Source organism: Poecilia formosa, unplaced genomic scaffold, assembly GCF_000485575.1.
Source record: "Poecilia formosa unplaced genomic scaffold, Poecilia_formosa-5.1.2 Scaffold395, whole genome shotgun sequence".
Taxonomy (NCBI): Eukaryota; Metazoa; Chordata; class Actinopteri; order Cyprinodontiformes; family Poeciliidae; genus Poecilia; species Poecilia formosa.
The window spans coordinates 179,100-196,446 of NW_006800334.1; the positions used below are offsets into that span (position 1 = coordinate 179,100).

The following is a 17,347-nucleotide window of genomic DNA, read 5'->3' on the forward strand; positions in this document are numbered from 1 at the left end:
TTTTTTAATTACGTAGGCATTTTGCAGTTATTTGTATTAAAAATGACCTGCCCAATTATTTTTTTTGTAACTATAATCCAGTTTATTTGCTGCTGTGTAGTACAGTTACTAGTTGGAGGCAAATATGAGGATCAAGATGACTTTTTTTTTTTTGGTTGTTTTTCTTCCTCACCCACCTCTGAATGCTTTTTGATTCTTGGAATGAGGTTCGGTGGAAGCCGAGGAGAAGAAGCGACTCCCGCTCCGCCCTGCTGCTTGTGTTCTTATTTTTCCGAGTTGAATGCTGTTGTTTATTAGCTTTACAGGAAAGAGAGAGGAGGTGTGTATCCTTCGTATGTGCATTACTTTTCAGCGACGTACGTCCCGTGTAAGAGGAAAAACAAAAAAGAGGGATCTGTGTTGGAAATGGAAATCCTCCTTGTGTAAATAAAGTTGTTGCTTTTTTTTTTTTTTTTCATGTTTTGATCGGCGCCTCTGCAGGTGGCCCATCCCGTATTTTTATTCCTTTTTGGGTTTTTTTTCCTCTCTTTCTTTCTCCCTTTTTGTTTCCTCGTGGAGGGGAAAAGGGGGCACGAGGGGTACTCGAACGCGATTTGAGCATCGGCATAGTGTTTATATTTATCAAAAGTTTTTTGCTTTCGATAGAGCTATTGCAATAAAAATGTGTTCATGTAAGACTGTGCGTCTCTTGTCTTTTTAGAATAATTACAAACCCTTTCTGACCACCTGTCATGACAATAGCTACAGGTGTAACTAGAAGTTTACACAAAACTGCCTTTTCAGAGCAGCGAACAGTCTCGTCAAGCATACATACAGATGCATCCCAAAAAATGTGAATGTTGTTGGGGGGAAAAAAGGGAATGTTTTAGTGCATTTTAGGGGAGTCGAAGGTAAGAATATTGAAAGATTGAAATTTTCCTTTTCTCTCAAAATGTCACGTCAAAACAGCCTCAAATCCAGTGAAAATGGCAGAAAGCATATGGTGACAAACATTTTATCCACCCAATAACTCATTCTCTAAAACATTTTTTTTCTTGATGTTTTATCAATTTATTTCGTTTAATCTCGGCTCCATAAATACCTCACCAAATGGACGCCGTGATGAAGCAGCGAACGAACAAGAAGCTAATTATTCACTGTACAGATGCCTCTCTGGCTGGATCTGAGCCACAGATAGAAGTATAGATTTTCCACATGTACAATTGACCCCTGCATGTCCACTGTGAAGCCCCCAGTTATGTAATGTGGAAAAACACTGGCCCACAGCTGAACCCAGCTGATGACCCCTGCGCTGTGTGCTTTGCGGATGCTTTACTCGGGATACTTGGCAGACCTTCCAGTCTCTTGATTTTATCTTGAAATGCCAACGGAAGTGAAGGTGTTCTGAAATTTTAGAACATTTATTAAATTCCTTGTGCCCGAGAATCGTCTGAGGTTCATCAGTGCCCACATCAATGTTACTATATCTAAAGAAAAACTTAATGAATCAATGAATGACAGTTCAAACGCCCACACATTTATGATCACATGACTGCAGCAGGCATCTCACTGTCTTCCTTCCGAAACCAAACTAAGCCGTTCTTGTGTTTTACTGTATGGTGAACCTTTGACCCATGTCGCCTATTACTGAAAGCTGTAGAAAAACAAGTTAGTGTTTCCTCATTCCTGAAGCCCTTTTTTTTTTGCAGATGTGGGGGGTTTTCAGTCAAAGACAAACACTGTTTATCCAACTCAGGAGACCGACCTAACATCTCAAAGTCCAACTGTCGAAACAAGCCAAAGTCCTCCGAAGCTGGTCTGCTCGGGGAAGAGTTCTGGTCCTCTGCAAAACAACAGGCTGGGGTTTCATTTACACGTTCTGTTGTCCTCTTGTACAGTAGTCCAGGAAGTAAACTGAGCTCACCTTGAGTCCTAATCCTGTTTCAATGACACAAACTGAGGGAAACTGGTCACATCTCAAACTCTGCAGTACCCCCAATCAATGCCTTTGGTCATCTGAAAATGAAATACATGATACACTGAAACATATCATTATGTATGGACCCACTGAAACATGTTCCGTCATAACTCTGGAGGATCTGCAGCTCAGATGGGGGGATGTGACGCGTAGGGCAGCCATTTGTTATGCACTAAAAACATTTTATTTTTAATTAGAAGACTGGAAAGAAGAGAGATGTTGCTAAAAGAAAGGACTTTTCTCACAAGCAAAATGGGTCACAGCAAACACGAGGAAGAAGGAACTCTAGATTAGACCAAAATTGAACTTTTTGGGCTTCATGAAAAACATTACCCTGAACACAACATCGATCTCTCTGATGAAACGTGATGATGCATTTTAATTTTTCTGAGGATCTGGTCAAAGTTAATGGGAACATGGATGGAGGTAATGAGGGAAATCCTGCAAGAAAATATAGGAAATATAAAAGACCTCAGGCTGGCTCAGAGGTTTTTAATGAAGAGGATATGTCATTCTTTGTTTCAAAGACATGATACTCAAAAACCTCAACAGTCAATAATTAAGCAGCTTATAATTTTAAAAGGGCTTTCTGCTTAACATAAGACTAATAAAGCTGATAAGAAAGATGGCTGCCCATCTCAGTCTTCCTCAAATGCAAACTTCGGATTATTGTCGCATCAGGGTGGCTGACATCGTCCACAACACAAGGTTTTAAGGCTTAACTTCACATCACTGAGTGTGTGTTTTCATAGGTGTGTTTGTGTGTAACAAAGGTTCAGGAGTTGATGGAGGAGATTGTCGACTGGAGTGCGCCACACTTTGACCTTTAGGTGGCGCTTTCTAATGTAACCTTAATCCTGCAGATGAAGCCTTGGATGATTTCCACTGAGCTAAGCACTCGCCCTGGGGCAGAGCAGCCACTGTTACTTTGTTGACGGACAGACATCAGCAGCAAGCCCTGGAGCTACATGGCGATGCGATCTGTGTGCACGTGGATAATGACAGCCAGTGACATGGTGCAGTCTCATTCATGATGGACAAACTGGTAACCCGAAATGGGTCTGGTGCTAGAGTTTCATCATGCGTCTAAACGCTGCATGATGTGGGCCAGATTTCAGACCCCAGATGACATGGATGATGACTGGTCTTATCTATGAATCTTTTCATCAGTTGACATCTTCATCGGGAAGTTCATCCAGATTCTTTGGAACTCATCCACTCGACTTCCTCAACACACACACACACACACACACAAAAAAAACCTCCCCAAAAAAACAGATGTTTTAGCAGATGACAGAAGACCTGTCACCTCCGGGGCCATGACCGCACCGCCAATCAACAACTACATCAGTCTCCATCTCCATCCCCGCCTCCTCCTTCCATCCGAGAAAGTTTTCTATTTCTGTAGCACAGACATGGCTTTCCAGGAACCATACAGATCAACAGATTAGGAGCTAATATTCCCAAAGGATCTCTGATTACTACAAGCAGATGTTTGCAACATCAGTTAACTCTTCAACTTTAATATTGCAACAAAAAGTAAAACATAATTCACTATTGTTTTGCACATTGCAACATTGTGATTTGTACATTCTATCACATATTGTCAACTGACGTGTTTATGTCTTACAAAAGTACAATTGACTCCTCAGTGTACGCTGGACTTGGGAACCAAAGTCACCTGCGATGAGCCAAAATCCATGAATCCATGAGACCCCCTTTAAAAAAACATGTTTCTATTTTAACACGTATCTTAACATGTATTAACGTGGACCATGAGAATCATCTAAGTTCTTGGGGCGTACTGTCAATCGTACAGCAACAAAACATGCCTCAACTAACACCGATGCGACCAACAAGCCTGACCCGACCCAAAACAGAGGGCCAGCCCCAGTGCAAACATCCAGACACCGCAAGCAGATGGACCACTCCATATAAACGAACCAAAACCACCAAGCAGACGAGAAGACACCGCAATGTGACACCGTGTCCACCACAGTGTCCATGGGAAAGACGCCAGTGCAGCAAAATGCCAAGAAATGCCAAGGCACACCATAAAAAAGGTTGTATCCCCTTCCACATGTGGATTCACTAACATTCAGGCCAGTCAGGCTCACAGGGCCAAAGTGAAAACCTAACGAGGAGCCAAGCCCACCCCTTCCTGAAACAACTCCAGCTAGAGCCAGCTCACCCAAACCATGCATGACCCCTATGGCCCTGCCTCCAATCAGGATGGGAATCGAAAAATACACTGGAACAAACCCAATCCTATCCAAGAACATCTACCGTCACAATTATGCATTACTTTTTGTTTATGACCAAACATCCCAATAGAATATATAATAAGGTTTATGGTTGTAAAGCGATATCAAAGGGATATCATTTTAATATCGGTTATACGAGCCTTTGAAACAGCGCCATCTGCTGCCGGTCGTCGTTCCTGCACTGTTTGTGGATCAGCATCATTGCATAGAACTGCTCGAAATGAGGTAACATATCTGTGAATGTTTTTGGACAAAATATCATTTAATTGGTCTCAGAGGACTAGAGAGCTAAAAGCTAACTATTTTATGCTGTGTATTATGCTTCTTGTTTTGTTTTCGCCATGTTTTGCTGTTAGTTATTGTTGAATTCTTTTTGTATTTGCCGTGATTTTATGTCCGTGCGTTCGGCTAAGCTAGCAGCTAACTGTACGGCGCAGATTGTTAGCTTTCCACAGGCTCCCTATCCACAACGACTGAATTTCTGTGATATTTTATGTGCAGGTATTTTACTGTGTACAATTTGGGAAAGTTATGCAGATGTTCTGTGATAACTTTGACAGAATTATATTGTTTTGTTGTTCACATGTGTGTTGCGCATGGTATTGGACATAAGAAGAAAAAGGTATAGAAGTCACAGACAACAAAATGATCACAAAGACTGAATTGCTGTGGTATTTTGTGCAGATAATGAACTGCTGTCACAACTAACTGATCCCGGGTGGCTCATTGAGCAGCGAAGAGATATGATCAGACACATTGGTTATGTAATTACCTTTTCGAGGAACTATTTGAAAAGTTTGGCCATTCATCTGATGCTTTGGCTGAAAGGGCTCAGTTATGACTGATCTGAAGAACCCTATGTAAAACCTCTATGTTCTTTAAAATCAGCTAGCTTTGTTCAGCCTTTGTGTTGAACACCTTGGACCTTCTAGGCAGTGTGATGCTTTGGTGTTCAATTGTGCGCCACTGTCTTTCCTTTAAGCACAGAGAGTCGAAGCCAAGACAGTGCGCTTAAACAAAAGATCAACATGTATTGCCAAGAAGCAGCTGCAGCTTTACACAGCTCTGAGGAAACAGACCTGGTTAAACGCCGAGAAACCAATCTGCGACCCTCTCTACAATGAGTCTGGAAGTAGAGTACTAAAGAAACCCGAGAACCAAACCAAACCAGTTGTTGCATCAGTGCATGAGAAACTTTAAAAAAAAGTACTGACAAAGCCGGACCAGCGCACTATCATTCAATAACAAGCACGTCTTTGAGCTGTGGGGGGAACTACCCAGAGAAAATCCACTCGTTGCATAGATTCAAAGCAGAGACCTTACCACAAATGCACATGTACACCATGTGTAATGTGCATTAGTGTAATGTACACCGCACCACCCTGAGGTCTGTTTAAATCTGTATGCTAGTCACAATGCAAACAAGCAACAGATCTACTTTTTTTATGAAAATGTTGGTAGCACTTTATTTGAAGGGGGGTGAATAAGACTGTCATGACACTGTCATAAACATGACATAATACATGTCATGAACATGAATAAGCCTTCATGAATATTTATGACTGTTGTCATAAGGCGTCATTCGGTAAATTATGACATTTTTAATACAAAATTGACATTATTCACATTATTATGACAACTTGACATTAACCAAGAAATCATTACTGTTTAAACTTTACCTTTAATAACATAAAGTTGTAAAATTCCCAGTTGATGTCGGGTTGCTGCAACCTGACATCAACTTATGATTTAGTTCTGAAAAACCAACGTTAAATCCGATGGCATCTGCGACGAATAAATAGCTTCTTTTGTCATTATTATCTTTTTGATGCTCTCTTGTAGATCTGTTGATGAAAAGTTAGTTCATTTCTGCCAGTGGTGCCATAACTTTCAGTAAGTCGTGCTGCCATGCATCAATTCTGCTCAGTGCAGGAGGAGAAATGAGCCCGTTTTGAGATTTTAGTAATGCTGCCATCTGGTGGGCATTTTGTGGTACTGAAGACTAGTTTCTTAAACTTGATTAGATATAGGAAACAAAGCAAATTGTAGCTGTGTGTCTGTATCTGCTGAATTTTTGTTTGCAACATATTAGTTCTTCAATCAGCGAAGTTGTTCGCAGTGGGTAGAGTATTCAGAAATTTTACTTGAGTAAGAGTAAAGTTTACTGGAGTAAATTTCCTCCAGCAGGAGATATCCTCCCACTGGAGCAAAGGTTTACTTTGGGTTTTGTATTCCTACAAATTGTAGGGTTTTTCTCTGGGTACTCAGGTGAACGCCTGGGTTTTTTTTCTAAGTATTCCAGTACATAACTTGTCTTTTCTGGGTTCTATGGTAAATACCCAAGTTCAGTACATGCCTAGAGTTTTTTGAGGAGAATTCTGATAAATCCATATTTTTCCCTAGAGGTATTCCAGTGTCATCCCATTGTCCAAAGCAAATTATTTTACAGGAAAATGCATTTTAAATTGAGAATGGGAATGTGTGCGCCATGTTTAAATGTCTCTGTGATGAAACAGCTTGTACTTGAAGTCTTGCCTCTTGACAAATGCCATAGCCTGTAGGTGTCCAGCAATAATCCTGAACAGAACAAGGATGATTTGAACAATTTTGTACTTTCTATGGGTTTTTGAATAGTGTTTTAGCAGAATAAAACTCATTGTGGTTGGGCTTGTTTGGGTTAAAAATCAGAAGTTCACTTGTGCCAAATGAAAAAAAGGGCAGCATAAAATATTTTGTATTGAATGTAAATTTTCTGCTACTGTTGATGAGATCTAATGTTTTTCTTGGTATTGTAAAATATTAAACGTAGCTAAATTACAGCTACATTTGTAAAACAAACAAAAAAGCAAACAAAAAAAAGATAAACTCTCTCAAACTATTCTTCCATGGTAATAAGCTTAAAACTTAAGAGCAAAGACTTTAGACATAGTATTTATTTCAGTTTTAAAAGTTTATAACAACTTCTGAGTAACATAAAACAGAATAAAACAGACAAATGCACATCTCTAATCAAACCTGCAGGTTGACAAAATTAGAATTTGTAAAAGCAGTTATGAAAAAAAACAAACAAAAAAAAACAATAAAAGTCACAGAAAAAATATTTCTCCCCCCCTGCCTAAAACAGCTTTCGCCGAGTTACATCACATCAGGAGAGCTTCCACCTGATAAGAGAGGTGCATTTAAATGTACAGACACTGAAACCTGCGTTTCGAGGTTTAAATTCAAGCCAGCGTTAAGTGGGTTAAAACATTTTGGTTGAACCCGAATCTCTGGAGCTCTTTTCACAGATAGGTCCAGCACCTGGAAATATTAGAAAAAACATGTAGCATTTCCTAATTCACTAGTCGCAATTTTAATTAAATGGTATTTGCACAAATAATTTGTAACATTACACTAGCTACAAGCAACACCATTAATCGAACCAGCATTTATTCAGTTCGCAAATTAATAAGTGATTGGGATTTGATAAGGAGTCAGAGAAACTGGTACATTGTGTAAGAAATGGCTCTATTAATAATGTGCTTTGTTGATTTTTTGGCAGTTCTGAGGTTAAAACAGGCGTAAAATTCCCCCACTGCCAAAAAAAAAAAAAAGAGTAAAAATGGATATTTATATGTTTCTTTTCTCAAATATAAATTTATTATATATAAAATACTGTTCCATTCATAAAAGGCTTACTTTGTACAATATCTGAGTGAGCAATAAAAGTAAAAGTTGTGTGTGTGTGTGTGTGTGTGTGTGTGTGTGTGTGTGTGTGTGTGTGTGTGTGTGAGAGCAAAAAAAAACAACAAAAAACAAACAACCTGGAAAATTGTCGCAACAAACAGCTGGTATAGCTTCAGGCCTAATATGATTAAAAAAAAGAAAAAAAAAGAAGAAAGAAGGTGTTTTACAGAATATACACATTTTATTACTTACAAAAATAAAAAGGAAGAGCACTAAGGTGTAGACTGGAGGTTAGTAGGTGGGATACAGCAGGGTTAGTTTCATGAAATGGGATGTAAATCGGCAGAATAATGACAGATAGTGACTAATGACGTTTCTGTTTTTTTTTTGTTTTTGTTTTTGTTTTTTTTTAAAGAGAAAAAAAACAGTCGGTCTCAGTGAAGAAAAGCTCATCAGTGCATCTCTCATCCTGGATGTTCGAAAGTCAAAGTGCTGATTTGGTAACCATCGGAGACCATCAGTAAGACCAAAAAAAAAGAAAAAAAAGAAAAAAGGAGTAGAAAGAAATAGATGTTTTGTGATGTTTCCAAAAAAGGGGGAAAAAAGTAGTCCTTAAATAGGGGGACAAAAAGGCTGAAAAAAAATTCACTTTTGTTGTCATACATCCATCATGGCACCATCAAGCAGTTATTTGTCAGCTTTCATTTTGAGGTACTTCTTAAGAAAAACAAACACTAAATGTAAGAATATTTGTCAGTTTTTTTAAACTCATATAAGCTGTGTTGCACAGTAGCACCATTGTTTCATTATTTTCTGATTTTCTGTATTTTTTTTCTTTTTTTCTTTTTCCCCGGAAGTCAATGCACCATTGGAATTCCACCTTGTTGCCACCTTGACAGTTCACCGGACCCTCGCTTGTTCATCCAAATGTGTCTTGTTGTGGATGGGGCGTCCCCTCCGCCGCCGCTGGTAGCGCTCGCTCGCCTCGTGGTATTACGTTGTCTTCATGCAAACCACACAGCGGCTAACACGTGTAAGTAGGTTGCCTGCCTTTAAAGTCTCTGACTGGGGTTTCCTGTAGGGTGGTTGAGAAAGAAGACAAATACAGTTTTTAAACTTAAAAAATATATAATTATACATTTGTACAAAAAAAATGCTTTGGTAATATTTTTCATAGGAATTATGGGACCAGTGATTAAAAAATATATTATGTTTACATTAAACATACTTGACAGTTAATTTTTTTGTCTGTGACATGCTACTGTATTATGAAAATCTTTTATCTTTAAGCTTTCCAAAGTGTTTTTCTTTTGCACATCTTTTGCCAGAGAACCAATTAAGTTCACTTCTACCCACTCCTTTGAACATGTATTCCTTATTATATTTCTTTGCTTAATTAAGAGTAAAATAATGTAATTACTTGTAATTTAGAAGGTTCAGTAACCCTTGAAAATACAAATTTCAAATTAGTGCAGCCAATGCTAACAATTTTAGTGCAGCAAGCATTTTTTGCACAGGTTGCATGAAACATCCCACGAAAATGAGAACTCCCCCCCCAACCCCTCACAAAAACCACAGAAAATATGAGAATAAATAGTCCTGCCATAACAAAACTTAAGACATGTAATTAACATATTTAAGGCTATACAATATTTCCAGGGATGAATTTTAGACAAATGAATTGAAGACTTTTTAAGGATGTGCCGAACACCCAGTTTAATAACCCCTATAATCATCAAATCACCCAAGTTGGGTTTGTGAAAACTTACTTGAACATGTCAAGTTTCTCCACAGTAGCCAGCCAGAAGCTGTAGGAGTTGCTGAAGTAGTTACACGACCCTCTGCCATGGCACTCTATGAAGGGCGTGCTGCGGAAGTCCTCCAGGCAGGAGCCGGGAGAGGCCAGGGCCTGACCGGAGCCCTCGGCACCTGCGCTAGTGTGCTGGGAGAGAGAGAGAGGAACAGAGTTCTAGTTGTTCATCTGAGACCTGCACACAGGAACAATGTTGATTTAAAACTCAAATCAGTGCCTATGGCAGGCATTCATAAAACAGACCATTACAAAAATAATGACAGTTAAATAAAAATATGTCTAAACTGTGACTGTGTAAAAATTAATAATATTCATGCCAAAGACAAAAGAGAAATTCTACATCCACTAAAATCTGATGCCTCTCCATTTTTCTTTACACTTCGTGAAGAAGGAATTTGCGCTCATATCTTCTTCTGAGGTTTTGTGTCGTCTCCTTCAGTGGTTCTTGGTGCAGCGCCACCACAGGCGAAGGAGTGAACAGGTTTTTCAGTTGGTTTAGATTGTTTGACAGCGCAGTATGAAAGCGAACCAAGCCAGCTGAAAATGTAAACAAATGTTGCTGTTTTTTCCCCAATCAAACTGAGCCTACTCAGTGTATTATAAGCCTGGCGGGCCACCAGACTTGGGTCCCTGCGAGGCTAAGCATTGCTTATTTATTTTAGTTTTTTTTAAATGTTTGCATTTTTTTGTTTTTAAGATTTTATAGTTGGTATTCATGCATTCGTCTTCCAACAACATATAGTTTATTAAGTGATATTTTGAAATTTCCTATCAAATTTCAACATTTTTTAACTCAAAAACACGGCAGGTCGCTGAATAAATGACTGACCTAGCACCCCAACCACGGGGCTTAGCAAGTTTTCTGGGGGAAACCCTGCTACTGGAATATCAGGTGTGTGAATGAAAACCCCCTAAAAAGCCAAGCACGTGTCCAAACGCCACTCTACCATCATGAAGGAGAATCCGATCCACAGGGATCTCCAGTTTGCGGGACAAGAGGGAATCTGGATGGTCTGGCTGTGGACTGCAATCACCATGGCTGGAGCTTCACACACAGCACACCTGAAAACACACAAAAACACCTTTTTGATTTTTTTTTACACACATAAAGCCACCGTTTAAAGCCAAACAACACCCATCCTTCCATGCCTACCTGCTGATGTACGGCTTGATGCTCTCTCCAGTCACAGCCTCCATGGACATAGGCATGGGCTCCAAAGTTGACAGCCAGTAGGAGTAGTCGTTACGGGCAGCGAAGTTGCAGACGTTGTTGATGTTGCAGAACATGAAAGGCATGGGGCTGAACCGGCGCAGACAGCTGCCGGCGGTGCCTGCGTTGCAAGCAGTGGGTAAGGAGTTTTAGTTGGGTGAAACGTTGGAGAAGAATAACCGTTGAATCAAACAGAAAGTGTTTCGTCGTACCAAGGTCCTGTCCATGAGCCCTCTCGTTGCCTTGCACGTACAACAGGGAGTATCCGTCGTAGATGAAGTTGGTTCCGGAAGGACACTCTGGTGTTGTTTCGCTCTGGCTGTGTCGGGTGAGGAGGAAGCCATGGGCCGCTGACCCTGAGCCCGGAAGACCCGGCGGACCCTGTGGACCATCTGACCCAGGTGGGCCAGGGTTGCCCTTTTGGCCTGGTTGAAGAGAAAAGAACACATGCATTATACATCATATGTAGATTCCATGTGCATTGTGATCAGCAAAATGAAAAGAAAAACATAGTTAAAGATTACTTTATTTATTTGTTTTTTTATGGCATTACTCACCAGATTGCCCTGGGGGTCCGGTGTCTCCCTTCCTGCCAGGTGGGCCGTTGAAGCCTGGGGGACCAGGTGAGCCGGGATCTCCAGAGGGGCCTGGTAGACCTGGAAGAAGGGAGGGGAAAAAAACACTTCAGTTTTAAACTTAGCTCTCAGATCGGTCATTAGCAGGGGTGAAGCAGAACGTTGTGGCAAAAATGAAGCTCTAAGATTTCTTGAGCTGGTCGAAATGGTGTCTGCTTTAAAATCAAATCCTTGTGTGTCCACTATTGAGACTCTTATTTTGAAGTCAGAAAGGAAGTAGTTCTTGAGTTGCTCTGTGGAGTTGACAGATTTGTAACAAATTCAAATTCCTTTTAAGTCATATAGAGTTTTTTATAACAGCTGGAGGTTGGGCTATAAATTGGAAAATACATAAAACTGCCCATTTAAATCCTTGTACTTTTGTGCTGACAAAAAAAATTATTTTCTTTTTTTTGTGATATAATTTACAGTTTATCATAATTCCTCAAATACAGATTTGGTCATTCTTTAATGTAATCTTAATTTAAAAAAAAATCTTACTGGCAAATTTTAAGACATTTTTTTGTTTTCTGTTGCGAATTTATTTTTATGATCTAACTAATAGAAAAAGCTTAATTTTAGCATATTTTCTTATATTTTCCTCCAGTCTGGTGCATTATGTGAAAATAAAATAGAGCAAACAGCACAACACAAACCCACACAGCACAAGAGTAACTCACACATCCAACATGCAGCAACTAAAATCAGGCTGAATAACACCTAATTCATCATCGCCCGTCACCAAAGTGCTGCTCTACCCACCTGAGGATCCAGGGGCTCCAGGCGGACCAGGTGGGCCTGTAGCACCCGGGCTTCCTGGTGGACCCGGAGGTCCTTGCTCTCCTTTCACATAATCAATAGGTGAAGACCCAGGATCTCCAGGAGGGCCTGTGTAGAAATAATTCATAAGATGATGACCCATTAGCTTTAATATTCAGCTTGCATGTAGCTCAGGTCGCCGTCCACCCACCAGGTGCTCCATCGGCCCCAGGATCTCCAGGAAGTCCACTGGGACCAGGAAGTCCTGGCTCTCCCTTTGGTCCTGATGAAGACGAAAGAAACAAGAATTCCTGTTTTTATATAAAGTCAACACAGAAAGCCTGACGTCCAGTTTTGTAGCATCAGAAAGCAGCCAAAAGGAGTTGGCGTAAACTAACCTGAGAACCCGGTAACGCCTGGAAATCCTCTATCTCCCTTTGGACCAGGGCCACCAGGACCACCAGAGGGGCCCTTGTAAAAAAAAAAAAAGAAAGAAAAAAATGTTTCCAGCTTGACAACAGTATCTGTGACTTTTACTATTTTAGCGTAGCTATTTCAAAAACGGGAACTTACTGGTGCTCCTGGAAAACCAGGATCTCCTTTTTGACCAGGCTGGCCGGGCAGACCAGGATTTCCGGAATTCCCCTTCTCTCCCTTAACGCCGCCACTTCCTGGGAGACCGCGGGGACCCTCTGGCCCAGGCACACCTACAGATGCCGAGGACAAGAGGTCAGCCATGGTCTTTATTTGATTGAAACAGAAAAATACAACATCTTTTTCTTGACAAATTTAAAGGGTGCTACTGCATAACGGTAGTGTATTTTGGGTTCACCTGCTCTCTATGTTGTCTACGATTTCTAAATGAACTAAAGTACTTCCAAAGTACCAATCTTCATTAGTGCAAACTGAGTGTCTGCATGGCGTGGCATGAATGAAATAATTATATTTTATTGTTATTGCTGCAGTAAATTGAGTTTCATCTAAAAAGTAACCTCTTGCTTTGATGGAGAGTAAATCTCAGTTGTAGTATTTACTTAAAATGTTGTGTCTTTGTATACAATGGATATGCAAAGTCAATTTCCAATAGTCTAGAAAGCCCACAAAATCCTTTAGTTACAGTCAAGTAGTTGTTTTGGCTTACCTGAATGTCCCTTTGTTACTTACTTACAGTTCAGATTATAATTATGCTTAAGTTTAGGATTTTATTGATAGGAACAAAATCTACAGACCCATTAGAGTCCTTTAAGGAACATCGTCTCAATTAGAAACTGTAAATCTACATAATAAGACTTTTTGTTTCACGTCACACTGTTATGACCTGGATTGCAAAAAATCAAATTTAATCTCTAGAAATGATAAACAACTGAACAATATTCACATACTCTAAGTGTCGACATATATTTCTTGTTAGTTCTTTTTTTTTTCTTTACCATCAATCTGCCTATGAGAAAACACATAAATCAGCTTTATGACAACATGACGTGCTCACATTAAAAAAAGTCCACGTGTTTGCAGTGTCTCAATAAATAAATTTTTTTGTTTACCTTTTGTTATTTGTATTTGTGCTACCTATATTCTTGCAGTCAAAACAATGTTTTGAAAAAAATATGTCAAAATATTTCACATCATAGAAAGAAAACTTTTCGGAGTCAAAAGATGACCAGGTTATGATAAACAGAAAATTGTGATCAGTTGTGAATTAGAGTCTTTTTTTTGTTTAAGTAGTCTTGCTTGAAATGTTCATTTGGTCCTGTAGAATGAAAAAGGGGTTATGAAATGATGAATGACTCCATAATCCATTCATCTCAGCTAGGAAAAAGCACCATCAAAGTGTCGTATCTCATTTAAAGAACTTGAATGTTTCTCAGACTGCTAAAGCAAACTGGAATGCATGATGAAAGCCACCGAGCCAACCACACAGCTGCTTCCATTAATGTTTCACCCAATGTTATAGTCGTAGGCTGACGTGACAATGTTTAATCCAAACCAAGAATCCGGTGGGTCTAACCTGGAGGACCTAGGATTCCCAGAATTCCCAGGCAAACCGATACCAGGATGCCGCAGGGCAAAAAAACGAAGAAGAAGAAGAAGAAGAAGAAGAAGAGGTGGTTTAGACAGATAAAACTGTAACAGCAGGAATATTCAAGAAGTAACAGTTGAGATTCTGGAAAGCACTCTATTGTAAAAAAAAAAACTTAAAGCAAATGCATTACATTTAAATAAATTAAAAGTAAATAATTAATCCAATGATTAATGATAGAGGTTTTGTGAATTATACAGAAATCACAACAAAGAAGAATGACGTCAAGTCCTTGGTGAGTTAGTCACATGGTGAATGCTTGTGGCGAATGATTCAGTGAACTTGATTTAATTTGACAGACCATGTGATCCAGGTGACGTACTTTCGGTGACCCACTCTACTCAGAAGAGACATTTACAATCTATCATCACTGTCACTGTTTTTCTAAATGTGCTTACTTGTTAAACGTGGACTACCCTACCATCAGTGTGCATGAAGAACGAGAGAAAGGAGTTATTAGGAAGAAAATAAAAAACAAAAAACGATTCAGAGTTTTCAGTTGATTTTGTTTCCATCACAGTGCATCAGGGTGATATTAAACACAAGTGTTGCTGCAGGAGACGTGCAAGAAAAGTCCGGATGCCGTTCATCTGACCTGCGGGCCCTTCGAAGCCGGACGCAAAAGTTGCCGCGTGGAGAGGCGGGGTGGGGAGGGACCACGCCATGGTGGGCGGGGCCAAACCGCAGGAAACATGGGGTAAGATCTCATAGCATCACATTTTTATACTGACATTTGATTTCCTTCTGACCTCACACAGTGACGGAGTTTGGTGGAAATGATATCGCAGCTTTACGTATATATGTCTGTAGGGTAATGAATTTTATATGAACTGAAAAACGTCAATGACATTGTTGTTGGTAGCAAACTTAAACTGCTGACCTATGAGCAAAGGAAGAGATCAAAATCTCATTTCCCTCTTTGCTAGTTTGTAGACACATCAAAAATGGAATATAAGACATTACAAATTCTTAAGTTTGAATTGTCACATGAAGAAGCCGCTTAATTCTGTGGGCATTTTAAATGTGAAGTGACTTTTACACGATTTATATTCAGTGGAGTTTCCACTCTGTCCAGCACTGTGTGAGGTCTGGTGTTGAACAAGTCTCCATGCAGGTGGCTTGATTGGTGGGACAAAATCCCAGTCAGGACAGTGAAGCCAGTCACAAACTCAAAAACAGTCTTGCTCAGATTCAGGGTTTATTTATTGATCGAGGTGCACCGACTCCAAGTAGAGATTTCTGATCTGCTAAATTTAACTACTCTTTTAATGTAATACATGAATTTTATATGCATCTAAATTTAAGTGGTGCCTGTGAAAATAGCAATTTTTAAAATGGAAAAAAAAAAACATTTCTGAAAAACAGTATCAGGTTTCTGTCTCCTTTTGTCACTGAAATTTAAAACTGTAGGTTTTTAAAATTAACTGCCAAAATCTTCAGCTTCATTGAATAGAAAAGGGCCTAGGTGGGCCTTCTGGATGCTTATCAGATAATTTACATTCATGTTTGCTACATTTACAGCTTGAATATTATAACCATCAAATTACTAAACATGTACATTTGTCTAGTGACAATATGAATAAAAAACACTTGTACTATGTGCTACTGAATTATCTTGAGTAGCCATTAAATAATTTTCTGAACTTTTACATGTTGATGTTTTTGAAGTTTGGTTCGGTGGACTGTTTTCAGTAAACTGTCATTTCACAGCGAAAGTTATTTGAAAAGTGAAACAATTTGGCAAAAAGCTAACAGCTGGTAACCTTGGTTTTGGTCAATTTTGAAATTTCAACAAACTCTTCCTGAAAATATTTCTGTCTGTCAAACACAACACTGGTAATGGATATTAACTGTACAAACTTATGCTGAGTTTGCTGCTGTTGTCTTAGTCGCCAACAATTATTAATGAAAGTTACAATGCAGCTACCAAATGTGACCTTCATGTTTGCTGATAGTGAGTAACCCTCTGTTTTCTTTGGATCAAAGATAGTTTGTTCCTCTGCTTTTTTCCCCCAGGTCTTCTACTTGTTTGGATATCATCCTGATTAGCTTAGCCGATTAGCTGATTGATCCAGTGTTGTTTTGCATAGCAACATTGGCATTAGTAGGCTAAGAGAAAGGCTAAATAATGCTAATATGGCATTGCATTAACATTTATATAAACATTTCCATTTTGAGTTGTTTTAAATAACTAAACTTTGCTACTCCAGTGCTTGCTCAGCTAAATGTTAGCCTTTCATGACTCTTAAGGATTTATTTGATCTCCACTGAAACAACATTTCAGTGGAGATCACATTTGTTAATACATGCTGTAAATGTAGCAATTACTTCACAGGACATGGCTTCAAAATATTCCAAAAATACTTCGGTGGTGTTTGGAGCACATCTCGGTTATTAGCATCTTAGCGGTGAGCCACAGCTCTTCTGACAACCAGTCACAGATATTACAACAGTCTGGCTAGCTGATGTTGTTTGATCTGTCAGACCTGCTGTCAGTGACAGAAATTGTCATCTGCTGAACAAATGGTGCGTTCTCATTTATAATTGTGATATGCTAAATGTGACACAATAACTCAAAAAAAAAAAAAAGCCTGTTTGATCTAAAATCAAACAGCGTTATGAGAATGTTTTGAGTTTGTCTGTGGCTTAAGTGATTAAATCCAATTGACAAATGGCCTACAGGAACCACACACACTCAGGCTGTGAAAAGACAAACACACACAAAGTCACTCGTAGCTCAGGACTGTGGAGAGATGAGGAGCTCACACCAGGCCTCAAGATGGGATCAAAGAGAGCAGGGAACATGGGTGAGGAAACGTGTGGGTGGATGAGCTGGGTGAAGAGGAAACACGAGATGGCGACTCGGCCACTACATTGTGAACGTTGTGTTTCGGCACGAAGAGAAATCCCGGTGAAGAGTGTGGCGGGGTGTAAGAGGAGGGAAGAATCCCAACATGCTCTGGTGTCAAGTTGAAAACCTGGTG

At 39.6% G+C, this 17,347-nt stretch overlaps 1 protein-coding gene and 2 long non-coding RNA genes across 3 annotated transcripts in view; 2 read left to right on the top strand and 1 right to left on the bottom strand.

Annotated features, from left to right (window-relative positions):
* The first annotated feature begins 7,127 nt into the window (after positions 1-7,127).
* Positions 7,128-8,443, top strand: LOC107833484 (uncharacterized). Its single transcript, XR_001659229.1, has 2 exons — positions 7,128-7,961; positions 7,997-8,443. It is a non-coding gene; the product is annotated as an uncharacterized LOC107833484 (long non-coding RNA).
* Positions 8,444-8,652: 209 nt separating this feature from the next.
* Positions 8,653-17,347, bottom strand: part of LOC103154695 (collagen alpha-5(IV) chain-like) — a 69,772-nt gene continuing 61,077 nt past the window's right edge. Inside the window, exons 58-67 of the mRNA XM_016662920.1 lie at positions 12,857-12,990; positions 12,682-12,754; positions 12,495-12,566; positions 12,287-12,412; positions 11,468-11,566; positions 11,123-11,335; positions 10,854-11,031; positions 10,648-10,762; positions 9,657-9,829; positions 8,653-8,962 (exon numbers count right to left, since the gene is read on the bottom strand). Of these exons, the coding sequence (XP_016518406.1) occupies positions 8,881-8,962; positions 9,657-9,829; positions 10,648-10,762; positions 10,854-11,031; positions 11,123-11,335; positions 11,468-11,566; positions 12,287-12,412; positions 12,495-12,566; positions 12,682-12,754; positions 12,857-12,990 (1,265 nt within the window). The 3' untranslated portion in view covers positions 8,653-8,880. The remainder of the gene's footprint in view (positions 8,963-9,656; positions 9,830-10,647; positions 10,763-10,853; positions 11,032-11,122; positions 11,336-11,467; positions 11,567-12,286; positions 12,413-12,494; positions 12,567-12,681; positions 12,755-12,856; positions 12,991-17,347) is intronic.
* LOC107833485 (uncharacterized) lies at positions 12,943-16,948 on the top strand. The gene is made up of 2 exons (XR_001659230.1): positions 12,943-13,012; positions 14,921-16,948. It is a non-coding gene; the product is annotated as an uncharacterized LOC107833485 (long non-coding RNA).